The 17199-nt window shown below is 38.3% G+C and overlaps 1 protein-coding gene across 2 annotated transcripts in view; it reads left to right on the top strand.

Moving 5' to 3' along the window:
- NUP188 (nucleoporin 188) overlaps positions 1-17199 on the top strand; it is a gene marked incomplete at its 5' end in the record, with an annotated part of 43911 nt that overhangs the window by 2622 nt on the left and 24090 nt on the right. For both annotated transcript variants that reach the window (XM_079706395.1, XM_079706394.1), the window contains 10 exons: positions 3428-3482; positions 4464-4537; positions 7152-7236; positions 7803-7883; positions 8364-8408; positions 11424-11516; positions 11654-11773; positions 13923-14134; positions 15493-15607; positions 16246-16446. In XM_079706395.1, coding sequence (XP_079562521.1) covers positions 3428-3482; positions 4464-4537; positions 7152-7236; positions 7803-7883; positions 8364-8408; positions 11424-11516; positions 11654-11773; positions 13923-14134; positions 15493-15607; positions 16246-16446 — 1081 coding nt within the window. The remainder of the gene's footprint in view (positions 1-3427; positions 3483-4463; positions 4538-7151; positions 7237-7802; positions 7884-8363; positions 8409-11423; positions 11517-11653; positions 11774-13922; positions 14135-15492; positions 15608-16245; positions 16447-17199) is intronic.

Genomic DNA, 17199 nt, shown 5'->3' with positions numbered 1-17199 from the left:
AAAAAAAAAATCCTTGACCTACAAGGGAACGCTTGTAACACTGTTGGTAGAACGTAAATTTGAACAGCCACTATGGGAAATAGAATGGAGGTCCTCAGATATTAAAATTAGAACTACATATGATGCAGCAATCTCACTTCTGAGTATATATCCAAAGGAAATAAAATCACTGTCTCAAAGAGATATCTGGACTCCCACATTCATTGCAGCATTGTTCACAATAGGCAAGATATGGAAACAAAGTTAAGTGTCCATCATCAGATTAAGAGATAAAGAGGATTTGGTATCTATACACAAAGGAATATTATTAAGCTGTGAGAAACATGAAATCCTGCCATTTGAGACAACACAGATGGAACTTGAGGGTGTTAGGAAAATTTAAAAATTCAGACAAAGTAAGACAAGTACTATATGATATCACTTACATATGGAATATAAAAAAGCCAAACTTGGGCTTCCCTGGTGGCGCAGTGGTTGAGAGTCTGCCTGCCGATGCAGGGGACACGGGTTCGTGCCCTGGTCCGGGAAGATTCCACATGCCGTGGAGCGGCTGGGCCCGTGAGCCATGGCCGCTGAGCCTGCGCGTCCGGAGCCTGTGCTCCGCAACGGGAGAGGCCACAACAGTGAGAGGCCCGCGTACCGCAAAAAAAAAAAAAAAAAAAAAAGATAATTTAGCTCAGGCATACAAAAGCCTTCAATTAATGATAAATTTCTTTCCATTAATTGTGATGTAGTGTTAGCCCCATTATTAGCTATTTATTATATAATAGGTATCTAATCTGTTTTGTGCAAACCAGAAGCTATCCTTGGTAAAGTAAAAGCATATGCCATTTTAAAGCCCCCCGCCTTTATTTTTTGCTAATTCAGATTTATCAAACAAGTAAGTTAGATGATAATTATTCTCTTTACAAAAGACATTCTTCCAAAATTTACTATAAATTTCTTTAAATAGTGAGCTTGCTTCTGTCTTTAATTTCTTAGGGCTTGGCTTATTCGTACTTTTTAATATAGATTATCAGTACAAAGAGATATGTTTGTTTCATCAACTGGATCTAATCTCCTAATTTTTGAATAGTGAATGCTCTCGTTATCAGAAAGATGATTCGTGATTCCACAGTGCAGTTGTGGGAGTTGGTGATTATTGATTCAGCAGAATTGACGTTGTTTTCTTAAAAGCATTAACCTTTAGGAAAGATTTATAATTTTTAGGTGTCTTTAATCCTCTTTTGATGGGAAAATCCTGAACATTTTTAAATAGATAGGGTTAGTGCTTTGTGTTACTGTCTTAATGGGGAAAAGATTTTTCAATTTATCCTCATAGTTAATATAACTTACATTCTTCTTGTTAACTGTCTAGTATATTTTATTAGGACCTTTTCATCGTCTCTCTGAAAATAGGCTTTCTAAGCAGTGTTAATTATTGCAGGTTACTATTCTAGGGCTTATTTAGGATCTCCCAAAATATAATCCCTATGCTTTTTATAATCCCTTCTTTTTTTTATGACTTTAAAAAAAATTGTTACATTTATTTATTTATTTATGGCTGCGTTGGGTCTTTGTTGCTGCACGTGGGCTTTTTCTAGTTGCGGTGAGCGCAGGCTACTCTTCATTGCGGTGCGTGGGCTTCTCATTACGATGGCTTCTCTTTGTTGCGGAGCATGGGCTCTAGGCACGCAGGCTTCAGTAGTTGTGGCACGTGGGCTCAGTAGTTGTGGGTCACGGGCTCTAGAGTGCAGGCTCAGTAGTTATGGTGCACGGGCTTAGTTGCTCTGTGGCACGTGGGATCTTCCTGGGCCAGGGCTCGAACCCATGTCCCCTGCATTGGCAGGTGGATTCATAACCACTGCGCCACCAGGGAATTCCCCATAATCCTTTCTTGAGAGAATTTCTTAATGGTTACATTTTGAAATTTAATTCTAGATTAAAAAAAGAACCACAAAACATGTTTCCATGGATGAGGGAAGGAACTGGGGTTAGCACATGGTTGGGAATATATTTGAAGAGCTCCCTGAGGGCAGGGACTATATCTCGTGTGTGGGGGTGTTTTTTTTGGTATCAATGTTAAATTTCTTGATTTCAATTGTTGTACTATGTATGAAGTTGTCCTTGCTTTTAGGAAAGACACACTGAAGTGTCTAGGGATAAAGGAATATGATATCTCTAATACAATTTTGTATAGTTTTAGAAAAATATGTGTGTGTACAGGTACACAAATATGAGCATTTTTGTGTTGTATATATAATACAGTTATACACACACACACAAAGAGGGAGAAAGAAAATAATAAAACAAATAATAATTGCTGAATCTGAGCAAAGGATATATGAAAATTCTTTGTAATGTCGGAAGCAGAAGTTGCTTCCATGGCTCCATGGCTAGAGAGAAGACAAAGCCTATTCTGGGAGATGGATTCACCAGTTCACTCTGTTCCTTCTTTTTTTTTTTTTTTTTTTTGCTTCCTCTTGCTGCGATGTACATTCATTAAAGGACTCACTTTTGGAATCTTACTGGAATTAAGTTAATATAAATCTGAAGTAGATTCTGATAAGATGTATATGATAAGCCCTTGAACAGCCACTGTTTTTTCCATCACTCTATCCATATTCCCCAGAGATGCCACATTTCTCCAGAAATACGCCTATTGTTTTTTATTTATTTATTTATTTTTTTGCGGTACGCGGGCCTCTCACTGTTGTGGCCTCTCCCATTGCGGAGCACAGGCTCCGGACGCGCAGGCTCAGCGGCCATGGCTCACGGACCCAGCCGCTCCGCGGCATGTGGGATCCTCCCGGACCGGGGCACGAACCCGTGTCCCCTGCATCGGCAGGAGGACTCTCAACCACTGCGCCACCAGGGAAGCCCCAATACGCCTATTGTTGAATGATGAGTTGATGGTCTTGGAGGGCCTTCTGGGGAGGCGCGGTGTGGGGGGCAGCTTCGGCTCACTGTGGGGTCAAGGACACTGGTGGTGGAGGTCCTGGGGATACTCATCGGTGTGAGCTGTCCTGGAGGCCGCCATTTGGACACCAAGGCCTGGCCCTGCTCCTCACGTGTGTTTTTTTATCTCCTGTATTCAGCACTGCATGTGGTACCTAGTGGGAATTCATTAATGAGTGAATGAACGTAGTGCCATTCTTAATGACTGTTAGACTCTACTGGATTGAGAAAGTGCGTTATGTCATGTACTTAGAAAATTTTCTGAAGGTGTTGGGGGTCCTGAAATAGATTAGTCTTTTTCTGGATTTTTGTTCCTTATTGGTCACTACATTTTAATGAGAAGGGAGGAGATAGAAATACTAAATTGAGGCATCTTCTTAGCATAGAAGATGTACTGAAATTCATTAATTACTGTGTTTCATTAATTCTAAAATATACATTTTTTTTTTCCGAAAGAGCAAGATTACCTCTGCTTTCTGTCATTTTTTAGGAGTAGTAGAGAACTGTGGACAATTTTGCTTGGAAGGTCAGCTCTGAGAGAACTGGTAAGTTCTTGAATGGATTCTGTGGTTCTTTGTGTAGTTTACATGACCAAAAATGCCCTTCTCTTTGAAATAGGAAGTAAACACCTTTTATTCCTAAAATTAATTCCTATTTTATTCCTAAAATAGGCATTATGCATTCCCCACTTCTCTTTGCTGAAATGCAGTGTGTCTTATAGCCTAGCTGTTGAAGTTTTCTAAATCTCCACTTTTCTTTGTACCTCAGTGATGCCTTTTCTGAAAAGATACCAGTGCTACTTGACTGGCTGCTGAGAGTAGGGATACAAACACCATTTTACTACCATAGGCTAACAAAGATTCTCAGGCCTTTTCTCTGTCTCATATTGACTTGCCTTTTCTTCCTTTTCTGTTTAGCTAGCTGCTTAGGTCACAGAGGCAGAGGTTTTTAGGACATTTCCAAGTATATAATCAATAAAGAACAGTTCTTCATGTGGATCCCTGAGTGTTCTGACTCTGTGAGGCTAAAGTGTTAAGATGACATATAATTATTACTAGTGTTGTTATTGTAATTAACATAATGAATGTTAACATCATTTTTAGAGCCTTAACATTTTTTGATATGCCTTCATCTGATAATTCCACATCTGAGAATATATTTTAAAAGAAGGAAGTTGTTTTGGGCACAAAGCTCTTTACCATAGTGTTATTCATATAAATAAAGAATTATAGCCAGCTTAAATGTATCTAACATTAGAAGAATGGTAAATAAATTATGATCTAGCCACTTGATAAAATATTATGCAACCACTAGAAAGGATGTTTATCAAGATTTTCATAATAAGGTTAAATCATTATGTTAGAATGTTAAGCAAAGAAAAGCAGGCTACAGAATTCTATATCCAAAATTATTTCAACTGTGGGGAAAAATGCATATTAAAAAGACTCAAAGGAATATGTTATCCTCAGTGTGATCCTGGAATCTGATTAAAATTGCATTTGTATAATTTCCTTCTTCTTTTCCAGCATCAGATTGAGGCAGAGCTGAATAAGCATTGGCAGCGGCTATTAGAAGGGCTTTCTTACTATAAACCTCCCAGGTATGGCTATTCTGTGGGTCTCATTTGAGTAATTCCCCTGAGGAACCTGATATAGATGAAACCACCCTCATGTAGGATTCTGTGATATTACTGGGTTAGTTAGATCAGAGGGTATATAATTTGGCTAACCAGGGAAAAAGAGTAGGGCGTATTTTTTTCTCTCTGTTGAAGAAAAGGAAATTCCTTCTGGAAATACAGTATTGTTGAATCCATTGTATAACCCTAGTATCCAGGGATGAGGATTTATTAAATACTCAATTAAGATTCCTAATACTTATTTCAGTCCATCATGTTTGTGTGAGAGACTGTCAGCACCAAATGCTAGGATATAGCAGTGAACAATGCTGACACAAAATAGCAGCTGACACTCACGTATTTTTTGCTATGTACCAGTTACTGCTCTAAGCAGTAGACGTACGGTAAGTTATTTAATCCTCACAACAGCCCTTTGAGATAGGTACTATTTTTGTTCTTTGTTTGAATATATAGATTTTTTTTGCTCGGCAGAGGAAAAGAACAATGATAAAATAGAAAGTGGTTAAAAAAGAAGACTCTTTTATCTTAATTCCTAGTCCAGGTCCCATTCTGTTATGCATCATAGTTCTCAAGCTGCCCTCATTTCCCTTCTACTTCTGAACACCTGTTGATTTTAGTACATCTTCGCCTTCCATCTTCATTCTCTTAGGTTAGTGAAGAACTTTCTTTCTTTGATCATCTATTAACCCTTCCCCCATAATTATCTTGAAGTAACTCCCAGACATCATGTTATTTTATCTATAAATACTTTACTATGTATCCAGAATATATGGACTTGAAAAAAGAAGATAAGCACTACCTTATCACATTTAGGTATTTTTATTATTATTGTTTCCATTTTACAGATGGGGAAACTGAGGCACAAAGAGGTTAAGTAACTTGCCCAAGGTCACACAGCTAGTAAGTGGTAGAACCAGGATTCGAACCTGGCAGTCTTACTCCAGTGTCTGTGTTCTTAATCATCATTCTGTGTTGCCTCTTTCAGACCTTATTGTTTAACTTTATACTAGCCTTTGTGTTGTGGATTTTCTGTGAAATGTGAGAGTCTCTCTAAAAAAAAAGAAAAAATCCAACAACAGTATGCTTTAGTTCACAGAATGGGCATTTGTGGTATGAATTTCTTTTTTTAAAGACAAAAGTTCCCTTTGTAGTAGCATGGGATTTAAAGTCTGACAGACTTTTTTTTTTTTTTTAACTGCAGGCTTAATTTGGATTTAACACAGATTTTTAAACATTTTTAACTTTTTTTTTAATGTCCTCTTTCTGTTCCAGGATTCAGCCTAGGGTATTATATTGCATTTAGTTGTCATGTCTTCTTAGCTGTTAGCTGTGACAGTATCTCAGTCTTTCCTTGGTTTTCATGACCTTGAATAGTTTTGAGGAAGACTGGTCAAGTATTTTGTAGTAGAATATCCTCAATTTGGAAGTCTGATTTTTGGGTTTTTTTTCATTATTAGATTGAGGTTGTGGGTTTTTGGAAAGAATACCCTGAGGTGAAGTACCATTCTTATCACATCATGGCAGAGGATACATGTTATCCACATGAAGTCACTGGTGATGTTAACCTTGCTCACTTGGGTAAGGTAGCATTTGCCAAGTATCTCTTCTGTAAAGTCACTCTTTTCTCTTTCCCTACTCTATTTTTCGGAAGTGAGTCACTCAGTATAGCCCGCTTTCAGTGTGGGTGTAGTGAAATTAAACTACCTCCTGAAGCGGGTAGCATATATGTGTGTTACTGGAACTCCTTCTGTAAGGAAAATTTTTCCCTTCTTCCCCATTTATTTATATATATTTATTCATTCATTTATTTAGATCATTATAGACTCATGTATTTCATACTTTGTTTTTACTTTGTTCCAGCTTTGTCCATTGGGCATTCTTGAGGTTTTGACATGTCCCCATGCTTTTGTTTTCTGAGTATTTTCTTACTTTCTGGCATTGCAAGATGCTCCAGGCTCATCTGGTATTTTCCCCACCCCAGCTCTAGAATCAGCCATTTCTCCAAGGAGTCCTGATACCTTTTGTTAGAGAACAGTATTAGAAATAAAGATCTGGGTGCTGGGTGTGCTCGCTGCTACTGGAATGTCATAGCTTCTAGGCCTTCTGCGTGTACATAGGTAATATATGTATGTATACTAACAGACCTGGTTTTAAATTTCACCTCAACTTTTTATTAGCTGTGGGATTTTTGGTAAGTTATTTATTCTTTCTAAGTGTTGGTAATTCCATTTGTAAAATGGGGATAGTAATGTTTACCTTCCAGGATAGTTATAAGGATCAAAAATAATTAATGTAACTAAGTAGATCTACAAGTAATATAGTTATAACTATAGTTTGTAACAGACATATACTGTATTTATTACTTAGACATAGTTTTGTGTTATAAAGTCTGTAGAGATGAACTTTTGTGTGTGTGTGTGTGTGTGTGTGTGTGTGTGCACGCACGCGCGCATGTGTGTATTTTATGGGCACCTAAAAGGCAGAAAAAGGTCTGTGGTAAAAATATCTTTAATGTTTTTGTTTTAAACCCCTAGAGGGTCATTGAGAATGTGGAAATGATTCACTGTTCTTTTCATAGTCCAAATTCAGCTGAAAAAGTGAAAGCTAATAAAGGTGTAGCTTCACCACTGAAGGAACTGGGTTTAAGAATCAGCAAGTTTTTGGTGAGTAAAAATTAGCACTGGCTCTGTTTATTACCTGCAGGGTGGATATGCGTGGTTTTGTTGTTAGTGATTGTTAGTGAAAATTCAGTTTATTTCAGTTTTAGAGATTAAATTGAGCATATTATATTTCAAAAATGCGCAAGTTGCAACTCTTCTTGCTAAAAGCCACAAGTCAAGTTGCCTGACCCTGTTTACTGCATATCATAGAGTTTTCTTCAGCATACTTGGGGTGTTCTTTAAGTCGCCTAGATTGTATTTAATTATGTAGTTGTTTCCTTTTCATTTTGGAAACCCAGATCATGCCTGCTGCTATATTAATGTTCTTGGTGAATAAGCACAGTTGTTTCTGACATGTAAGTTTAACTGGCATGTAAATTACATGTCAGTGGCTGCTCCTTTTTTCTCCTATTTGGGTTAAAATTATGTTGTGTGAAATCTTTTAAAATAATTTTTGTTTATTCAAGTTCCGTGTTCATTCTAGAGAACAAATCTTTAGATTGCTTTGCGTGCTCTGTGTGGTTTCTGACCTGAGGTGGCTGTTCCTCCCTTGTAACCTCTGTTTTCAGGGTCTTGATGAAGAACAGAGCGTGCAGTTACTCCAGTGTTACCTTCAAGAGGATTACAGAGGTACTAGGGACTCACTAAAGGTTTGTAGTTATGTCCAGCTCCCTTCTCCTGCCTTTAACCTTTTCCTTGTTGGTTTTAGATAATTCAGGATTTTGGTACCAGTTCTCTGCAACAGAGATAGGTGATCAGATACAGCCATTCTCAGGAAAGACTTTGTAAAGCTTTAAAAAACATATGCTTAAGTCGAGGTCTGTCCTCAGACTTGGAGGGGCCGAGAGGTCAAAGATTGACATGTTCATCATAGAATCGCAGGATGTCAGAGCTGAAAAGGACCTGAGACAACATCTAGCCTTTCCAGCCCCTGATTTTATATATGAGGCACTTGAGGCCGGAGGAGAGGGGCAGGGATTTGAGCACAGACTTGGATACACTTAGGTAAAAAAATGTATCCAGAAATGAACGGGCAATTATAATCTTGAAGGGTAAGGTAAAGATGTTTACCTTTTTCTTTGTTAATTGATTTTGCTAATAAGATGGCGCTTTGTTCTTTTTTCTTTCAGACGGTACTGCAAGATGAGAGGCAGAGCCAGGCCCTAATCCTGAAGGTCAGTGCTAGTCACCATTTCCATTCTTTGATGTAAACTTGGGCAACAGATTCTTGACCGTGTTCTGAGCATTGCTGGCTTTTTTAAATGCAGTAGGATTAATTTGAAGTTTTAAATTTCTTTATCTTTCTTTCTTTATCTCCCCCCACCCCCAAAGTTGTATTTTTGTTTTATGATTTTCTTTGCTGTGCAAAAGCTTGTAAGTTTGATTAGGTCCCATTTGTTTATTTTTGCTTTTATTTCTATTGCCTTGGGAGACTGACCTAAGAAAACATGGCTATGATTTATGTCAGAGAATGTTTTGTCTTTGTTCTCTTCTAGGAGTTTTATAGTATCATGTTTTATATTCAAGACTTTAAGGCATTTTGAGTTTATTTTTGTGTATGGTGTGAGGAAGTGTTGTATCTTTGACCTTGATTTACATGTGGCTGTTCAGCTTTCCCAGCACTACTTACTGAAGAGACTATCTTTTTTTCATTGTGTATTCTTGCCTCCTTTTTCAAAGATTAATTGACTGTAGGTGTGTGGGTTTATTTCTGGGCTCTCTATTCTGTTCCATTGATCCATACGTCTGTTTTTTTTTTTGGCCGCACCATATGGCATGCGGAACTTCCCTGACCAGGGGTCGAACCCGCACCCCCTGCAAGTGTGGAGTCTTAACCACTGGATCATCAGGGAAGTCCCCATATGTCTGTTTTTGTGCTAATACTATGCTGTTTTGATTACTGTAGCTTTGTAGTATTGTCTGAAGTCTGGGAGGGTTATGCCTCCAGCTTTGTTTTTTTTCCTCAGGATTGCTTTGGCAATTCTGGGTCTTTTATGGTTCCATATAAATTTTAGGATTATTTGTTCTAGTTCTGTGAAAAATGTCATGGGTAATTTGATAGGGATCACATTAAATCTGTAGATTGCTTTGGGTAGTCTGGCTATTTTAACAATATTAATTCTTCCAGTTCAAGAGCGTGGGATATCTTTCCATTTCTTTGCATCATCTTCAATTTCCTTTATCAGTGTTTTATATTTTATAGTTCTCAGCATATAAGTTTTTCACCTCTTTGGTCAGGTTTGTTCCTAAGTTTTTTGTTTTTGTTTTTTGGTGTGATTTTCTTTTTTTTTTTTCTTTCTAAAAAATTTTTGTTTTATTTTGGAGTATAGTTGACTTACAATGTTGTGTTAGTTTCAGGTGTACAGCAAAGTGATTCAGTTTTACATATACATGTATCCATTCTTTTTCAGATTCTTTTCCCATATAGGTTATTACAGAATATTGAATAGAATTCCTTGTGCTATACAGTAGGTCCTTGTTGATTATCTAGATGTGATTTTAAAAGGGATTGTTTTTTTACTTTCCCTTTATGATATTTTATTGTTATTGTAAAGAAACATAGCAGATTTCTGTATGATAATCTTGTATCCTGCTACCTTGCTGAATTTGTTTATCCGTTCTAGTAGTTTTTGTGTGGAATCTTTAGGGTTTTCTATGTATAGTATCATGTTATCTGCATGTAGTGGCAATTTCACCTCTTTTCTTCCAATTTGGATACCTTTTCTTTTTCTTCTCTGATTGCTGTGGCTAGGACTTCTAATACTGTGTTGAATAGAACTGGTGAGAGTGGGCATAGGATCTCATTTTAGCATAGAATTTGACCATGACATCTGAAGTAGTTTCCTATTTGGTATTTAGTGAGAACTGGGTACATCAGTTACAAGCAATTAGGACATATACTAATGGTATTTTTATATTTGCTTTCATGTATTTGGCCTGTCAGTTTATTTATTTATTTTAAAATATTTATTTATTTATTTATTTATTGGCTGCCTTGGGTCTTTTTTTAAATATTGATTGATTGATTGATTGCTGAGTTGGATCTTTGTTGCTTCACGCGGGCTTTCTCTAGTTGCAGCGAGTGGGGGCTACTCTTCATTGCGGTGCGCGGGCTTCTCATTGCAGTGGCCTCTCATTGTGGAGCGTGGGCTCTAGGCACGCAGTCGTCAGTAGTCGTGGCTCGTGGGCTCTAGAGCGCAGGCTCAGTAGTTGTGGTGCATGGGCTTAGTTGCTCTGCATGCAGCATGTGGGATCTTCCAGGACCAGGGTTCGAACCTGTGTCCGCTGCATTGGCAGGCGGATCCTTAACCACTGCGCCACCAGGGAAGCTCTGCATTGGGTCTTAGTTGAGGCACGTGGACTCTCTAGCGGCTTGTGGGCTTCAGAGCGTGTGGGCTCTGTAGTTGCAGCGCACGGGCTTAGTTGCCCCATGGCATGTGGGATCTTAGTTCCCTGACCAGGGATCGAACTGGTGTCCCCTACATTGCAAGATGGATTCTTAACCACTGGACCACCAGGGAAGTCCCTGGCCTGTCAGTTTATAGCATTGGGTATTACTTGAATGCCCAACTGAGAAATCATGCTAGAAAACTTGTTTATATTTTTTAAATAATTCCTTTTATCTTGTATAACTTTACTCGTATCCTAGTTCATGAAGGTCTTTTGCTTTCTTTTGGCCTAACACTGTTTCCATTTCTGTGATTATTTACACAGATCTAACTTTTCCATTCACATCTTTTTTTTTTTAATTAATTAATTTATTTTTGTCTGCATTAGGTCTTCATTGTTGCGCGTGGGCCTTCTCTAGTTGTGGCGAGCAGGGGCTACTCTGTTGCAGTGCACGGGCTTCTCGTTGCAGTGGCTTCTCTTTGCTGTGGAGCACGGGCTCTCTGCGTGTGGGCTTCACTAGTTGTGGCGCGCAGGCTTCAGTAGTTTGGGCTCGCGGGCTCTAGAGTGCAGGCTCAGTAGCTGTAGCACACCGGCTTAGTTGCTCCGCAGCATGTGGGATCTTCCCAGACCAGGGCCCGCACCCGTGTCCCCGGCATTGGCAGGTGGATTCTTAACCACTGCGCCACCAGGGAAGTCCCCCATTCACATCTTTTAAGTGATTTTTTAATCAATAAATTTAAAATTGAATATCTTCTATGCAAAGGTGAGTAACTGATTTTGAATCTTTGGGTTCTTCCCAGATTGCAGATTATTACTATGAAGAAAGAACCTGTATTCTTCGTTGTGTCTTACACCTTCTCACTTATTTCCAAGATGAAAGACACCCCTATAGGGTAAGCCCATTTAGTCCTCTTGTTTCTCTTTACCCTGTAAAATTCAATCCTTTTTTATAATTTATTCATATTTCTGTTCATTTGAATATTTACCTTTTACTCAACATATAAGTTACTGTTTTGGATTTTTTTTTAAGGTTGAATATGCAGACTGTGTTGATAAATTGGAAAAGGAACTAGTTACAAACTATAGACAGCAATTTGAAGAGCTTTATAAAACTGAAGCACCAACATGGGAGACACATGGAAACCTCATGGTATGTGGTTATTGGGCCCTCCTGTAATGCTCAGGAGAATTGTATATCTGCTCATAGAGCTCTAGGTTAAGTTATTTATTCACCTATGAACTTAAAACATTTGTAAATTATCATTTTTTAGAATAGTTTAAACATGTGATATGAATCAAAACATTGACTTTAACTAATGGTATTTAATTTGGACCTTCCCCTTGACTTTGTCTCTCCAGTTAATTTATTTTTTTTCTTACTGAAATATTCTCTTAGTGGTTAATGAAACTCTAAACCCAAGATTTCATCTTCTTTATTACCGTTATCTATTAAGTGTGTGACACTAGTCTAATTGTTTTATCCTAAATCTTAAACCAATGTGCATTTATAGATTAGAACATGACCTTTTTTGTTTTGAAATTATTATTATTATTACGTTTATTAAAACAATTCAAAATACAGACAGTAGCTATTTAAAATATTTAATAGAAGAAAAGAGCTCACTTGTAATAGCAACAAAAGCATAAATTTCTCAGGAATAAGCTCACTATAATCCAAAATCTAAATGAAGGGAACTTTAAAATGCTAAAGGGATATAAACAGTCATAATCAAATGGAAAGACATGGCACCTTCTTGAAAATAAAGACTCAGCACCAAGTGTCAGTCTTTCTTATTTTAACCTATAAATTTACTGTGATCCTAGAAAAAATACTAACAAGTATTTGCTTTGCCTTTTTGGAACTAGACAAGCTGGTTCTAAAATTCATTTGAAAAATAAATAAGAATAGCCAGGAAGTTTTTCAGAAAGGAAGATAAGCTTTATTAGATAATAAGACTAAAATAATTTAAAGCATGGCATTGGTACATGAATAAATAGATTGATGAATAGCACATAGTAGAAAGTCTAGTGTAGACCAAATGCTGATAGGGAATTAATGTATGATAAAGGTGGCATTTCAAATTAATGGGGAAATGTTCGTTTATTCAATAAATGGTGTTGGAACTACTGGGTAGCCATCTGGAGAAAAATCAAACTGTATCTCTATCTCATTCCTTCTACCAGAAGAAAATCAGAGAGATATCAATGATTTAAATTTAAAAAATTCAACTATAAAAATACTAGAAGACACAAGGGAGGTAGTTTTGTTTTTATTTTTTTGGATTGGAGAAGACTTTTTAAAGTAACACACAGGACTTCCCTGGCGGTCCAGTGGTTAAGACTCCGCGCTTCCACTGCACGGGGCACGGGTTCCATCCCTGGTCAGGGAACTAAGATCCCTGGTCGGAGCACTAAGTGCCGTGTGGCCAAAATAGATAAATAAATAAAAATAAAGTAAAACTGAGAAGCCATAAAAGAAAAAAGAAAAGATAAACCCGGCAACATCAAATCAAAAACTTTTACAAGGCAAAAAACCAAAAATAGTGCTATAAGCAAAGTCAAAAGACAAACTCATAGCATAAAGGGTTCTTGAAATAGAAAGAACGCCTGTAAGTCAATAAGCAAAACCGAACAGAAAAACAGGCAAATGAAATACATATTTACATGACAACACTCATATCCAAGGGATGGGATAATGGGCACTCATACTTTGCTGTTTGAATTTGTATACTTTTTAATAGAAAACATTATGACAATATCTAAAAATTGAAAAGCACATATTTCTTGACCTAGTAGTTCCACTTTAAGAGTTTATCCTATAGATACATTCACACTTACATGAAATGCTGTGTAAATGACAAATCTGTAGCATCCCTCAGCTTTATTCAGGTATAATTTACATCCAGTAAAATTCATTCATTTTAAGTGTACAGTTTGAATTTGGCAGTTGTGTATAGTTATATGCAGTAACCACCTTCATGATCAATATATATTGATAGAACATTTCTGTCTCTCCAGTAAGTTTCCAGTTAGTCTGTGACCCCTGGCCGCCAGCAACTACCAGTCGGAATGAATGAATGTGTGTGGCATATTATTGGAAGGAAAGACAAAAACCTCTAACAGTGGTTGCCTCTGGGGATAGATTTGGATGACTGGGCAGTAGGAATTGTAGGGAGGGATACTTTTTTTTTAATCTTATTTTTATACATGTTTTACCTAATAAAAATAACTCGAAGAATTTAAATGTGTTTTAAAATCTGACTTTATTTCTCTCCCATTTTTCTTCATTGGTTGTGCAGACTGAGCGCCAGGTGTCTCGCTGGTTTGTTCAGTGCCTTCGGGAGCAATCCATGCTCCTAGAAATTATTTTCCTTTATTATGCATACTTTGAGATGGCATCTACTGACCTATTGGTATTAACCAAGATGTTTAAAGAGCAAGGATTTGGTAGTAGGCAGACCAACAGGCACCTGGTAGATGAGACCATGGATCCTTTTGTGGATCGGATTGGGTAAGTCTGAATTGAGGTCTTAGAACTTGTACAATGTTTAGAGTTTAGAGCATTGATATCAGAGTGGTCCTGTGAATGGGTGAAGGGAGGGGCTAGGTATACTTTTCACTTCATGGGTGGGGAAATAGATGGGTGTACTGCTGTGTGCTAGGTCATTCAGGGAGTGAAGACTTGGATTGAGAGGGATATCTTTTCTCAAAATAAGCACCACATTCTATTCTTTTACTTACTGTTTTCATCTAAGAGTTCATCCTTTCGTTCTACAAAAAATTCGGTGAGCAGCTGTGGTAGACCAGGCACTGTGCGAATGCTAAGAAGACAGTGATAAATAGGGGAGATGTATTCCCTGCCCTCTTTGACGTCATAGTCTATGTACTTTGAATTTTATGGAAATGGGTATATCCACATTTTGAGGCCTGTTTCCTCTGTGAACAAAAGTACACACTTGACGGACTTCCCTCGTGGCACAGTGGTTAAGAATCCACTTGCCAGTAGAGGGGATACGGGTTCGAGCCGTGCTCCAGGAAGATCCCATATGCCATGGAGCAACTGAACCCATGCACCACTACTACTGAGCCTGCACGCCACAACTACTGAAGCCCACGCGCCTAGAGCCCGTGCTCTGCAATAAGAGAAGCCACTGCAGTGAGAAGCCTGTGCACCACAATGAAGAGCAGCCCCCGCTTGCCGCAACTAGAGAAAGCCCGTGAGCAGCAACGAAGACCCAACACAGCCAAAAATAAATAAACAAATAAATAATATATTAAAAAAAAATACACACTTGACCATTGAGACATTTGATCTGGCCTAGATGTAATTGGTGGCTGTAGAAACCTTCAGTACTAGATCTGTGCTTTGATAGGCAGAAGCCACATGAGCCTACCAAGCATTTAAAATATGGCTGGTGGACTTCCCTGATGGTCCAGTGGTTAAGATTTTGCGCTTCCACTTCAGAGGGTGTGGGTTCAATCCCTGGTCGGGGAACTAAGATCCCTCATGCTGCGCGATGTGGCCAAAATAAATAAATAAAAAATAAAATAAGACTGGTCATGGGAATTCCCTGGTGGTCCAGTGGTTAGGACTCTGCTTTCACTGCTGAGGGCCTGGGTTCAATCCCTGGTTGGGGAACTAAGATTCCACAAGCTGAGTGTTGCAGCCAAAAAATAAAAACTAAAATATGGCCTATCAAATTGAGATGTGCTGGAATTGTAAAATACATATTGGATTTAGAAGTCTTAGTATGAAAAGAGAATGTAAAATAACTCAACCTTTTTGACACTAAAGTGTCTTACATTTCACCTTAGTCTCCACTGAGGTTCAGAGTAGCATGTATGACACCGTGATATTTTTCTTTCCAGCTACTTCAGTGCCCTTATCCTGGTGGAAGGCATGGATATTGAATCCTTGCATAAGTGTGCTTTGGATGACAGAAAAGAACTGCACCAGTATGCCCAGGATGGGCTTATTTGTCAGGTGAACTTGGAGCAGCCTCTTAATTTTTTCAGATGGTTTGTAGTTAGTAGTAAGTTTTTAACCACTCAACTATACTGCCACATAAAATTTTCCTTATTGTGGAATTTGTGGTTCTACATTGTTAAGTTAATTGGATCTGGAAGAAGTCTCAGATTTGTTAGTTATTTTCACAGAGGTGAGAGTTGAATCTGTGAGAACAAGTAGAGTGACTCAGGGAGATGATATAAGGACAAAAGAGGCCCAAGGACAGAAACTTGGCTGTTGTCTGCGTTTATGGAGCCTGTGAAAGAAGAGGAAAGGGGAAGAACATGAGATGGGATGGTCAGAAAGATAGAAAAAGAGGAGAGATCTGAGAAAGTTCTAGAAGGATCAGGGAAATTTTCTAAGGAGTCTTATTTGAACATGTATGTTATAATCTTAATACTACTTAAAATCAAGAGAGAAAATGGGGGTAAAGGGAAGAGTAATTGAGGGGTCTAGTAACGAAGTGGCTGTGGCTTGGGAAGGGTAAAATGTCAGAATGGGAGAGTGGCCACTGAGGATGAATGGAAGACTTATTAAGCATGGGGAAGGATCCTCTGGAAGGGTCTTGACCCTTTCTGTTAAGTGACACAGATGTTGTTTTCTCTTTTCATTAGGATATGGACCGTTTGATGTTGACCCTCGGGGACATTCCACATCATACCCCAGTGCTTTTGGCTTGGGCTCTCCTCCGTCACACCCTGAATCCAGAAGAGACAAGCAGTGTTGTCCGGAAGATAGGTGGCACAGCCATCCAACTGAACGTATTTCAGTATTTGACCCGACTGCTCCGCTCACTGGCCAGTGGGGGAAATGATGTGAGGCTCGGGCTATAGGTGTTTGAGCATGAGAGTGGGCAAAGAGCGGGGCAGAAGCTCATTAATTAGTCATGATAATAATAATAGTAGTTGTCAAGGACATGGATAATGAAAATAGTTTTGTAACTAACCTTTATAGAGCATTTACTCTGACAGACGTGCTCGGCACTTTCTGTACAATATCTTGTTCCATCCTTAAAATACTTCTGTGCACTAGGGCTTATCATCCTATTTTACACATTAGGAAATTGAGACTGAGGGAGATGGAATTTGCCCACAGAAACAATAAACTGGCAGTAAATGGTGGATACAGTTTGAACTATGTCTGACTCTTTGCCAGTATTTTATGCTGTGCCACTTAGTATCTCTTAGAAGATAGCTTTGGTCATAATGACTGGAGAAATCTTTTTGGGGGGCTATTCATTCAACTGTACAGGATGAATTAGAAATTCTCTTGAGTCTTGTGTTGGGACTTAATTTGAGTGACACAGTTTAATCAGCTTGTTTTGACATGCTAAGGGAAACCTCAGCCAACTTGTTGGCACTGGTTGATTTATCTCGGTGACAGTTCAGGCAGCTGCATCATTCATACCAGCACATAGAGACTCTATCCTTTTTGTAGGCTGGAGGTGGTTTTCTTCCCCACAAAAACTTTGATCATTTGGAAAATGGTTCCTTTTTGATGTTATTCTTGACTATGTTGTAATATTTATGGTTCCTCCTTTCTCTTTTCTCCCTTTGTCTTCCTGATCT

The sequence above is a fragment of the Hyperoodon ampullatus genome (genome assembly GCF_949752795.1).
Source record: "Hyperoodon ampullatus genome assembly, chromosome: 6".
In the NCBI taxonomy this organism is placed as follows: domain Eukaryota; kingdom Metazoa; phylum Chordata; class Mammalia; order Artiodactyla; family Ziphiidae; genus Hyperoodon; species Hyperoodon ampullatus.
The sequence above is the reverse complement of the archived record's forward strand: the minus strand, read 5'-3'. Positions and strand labels throughout refer to the sequence as shown.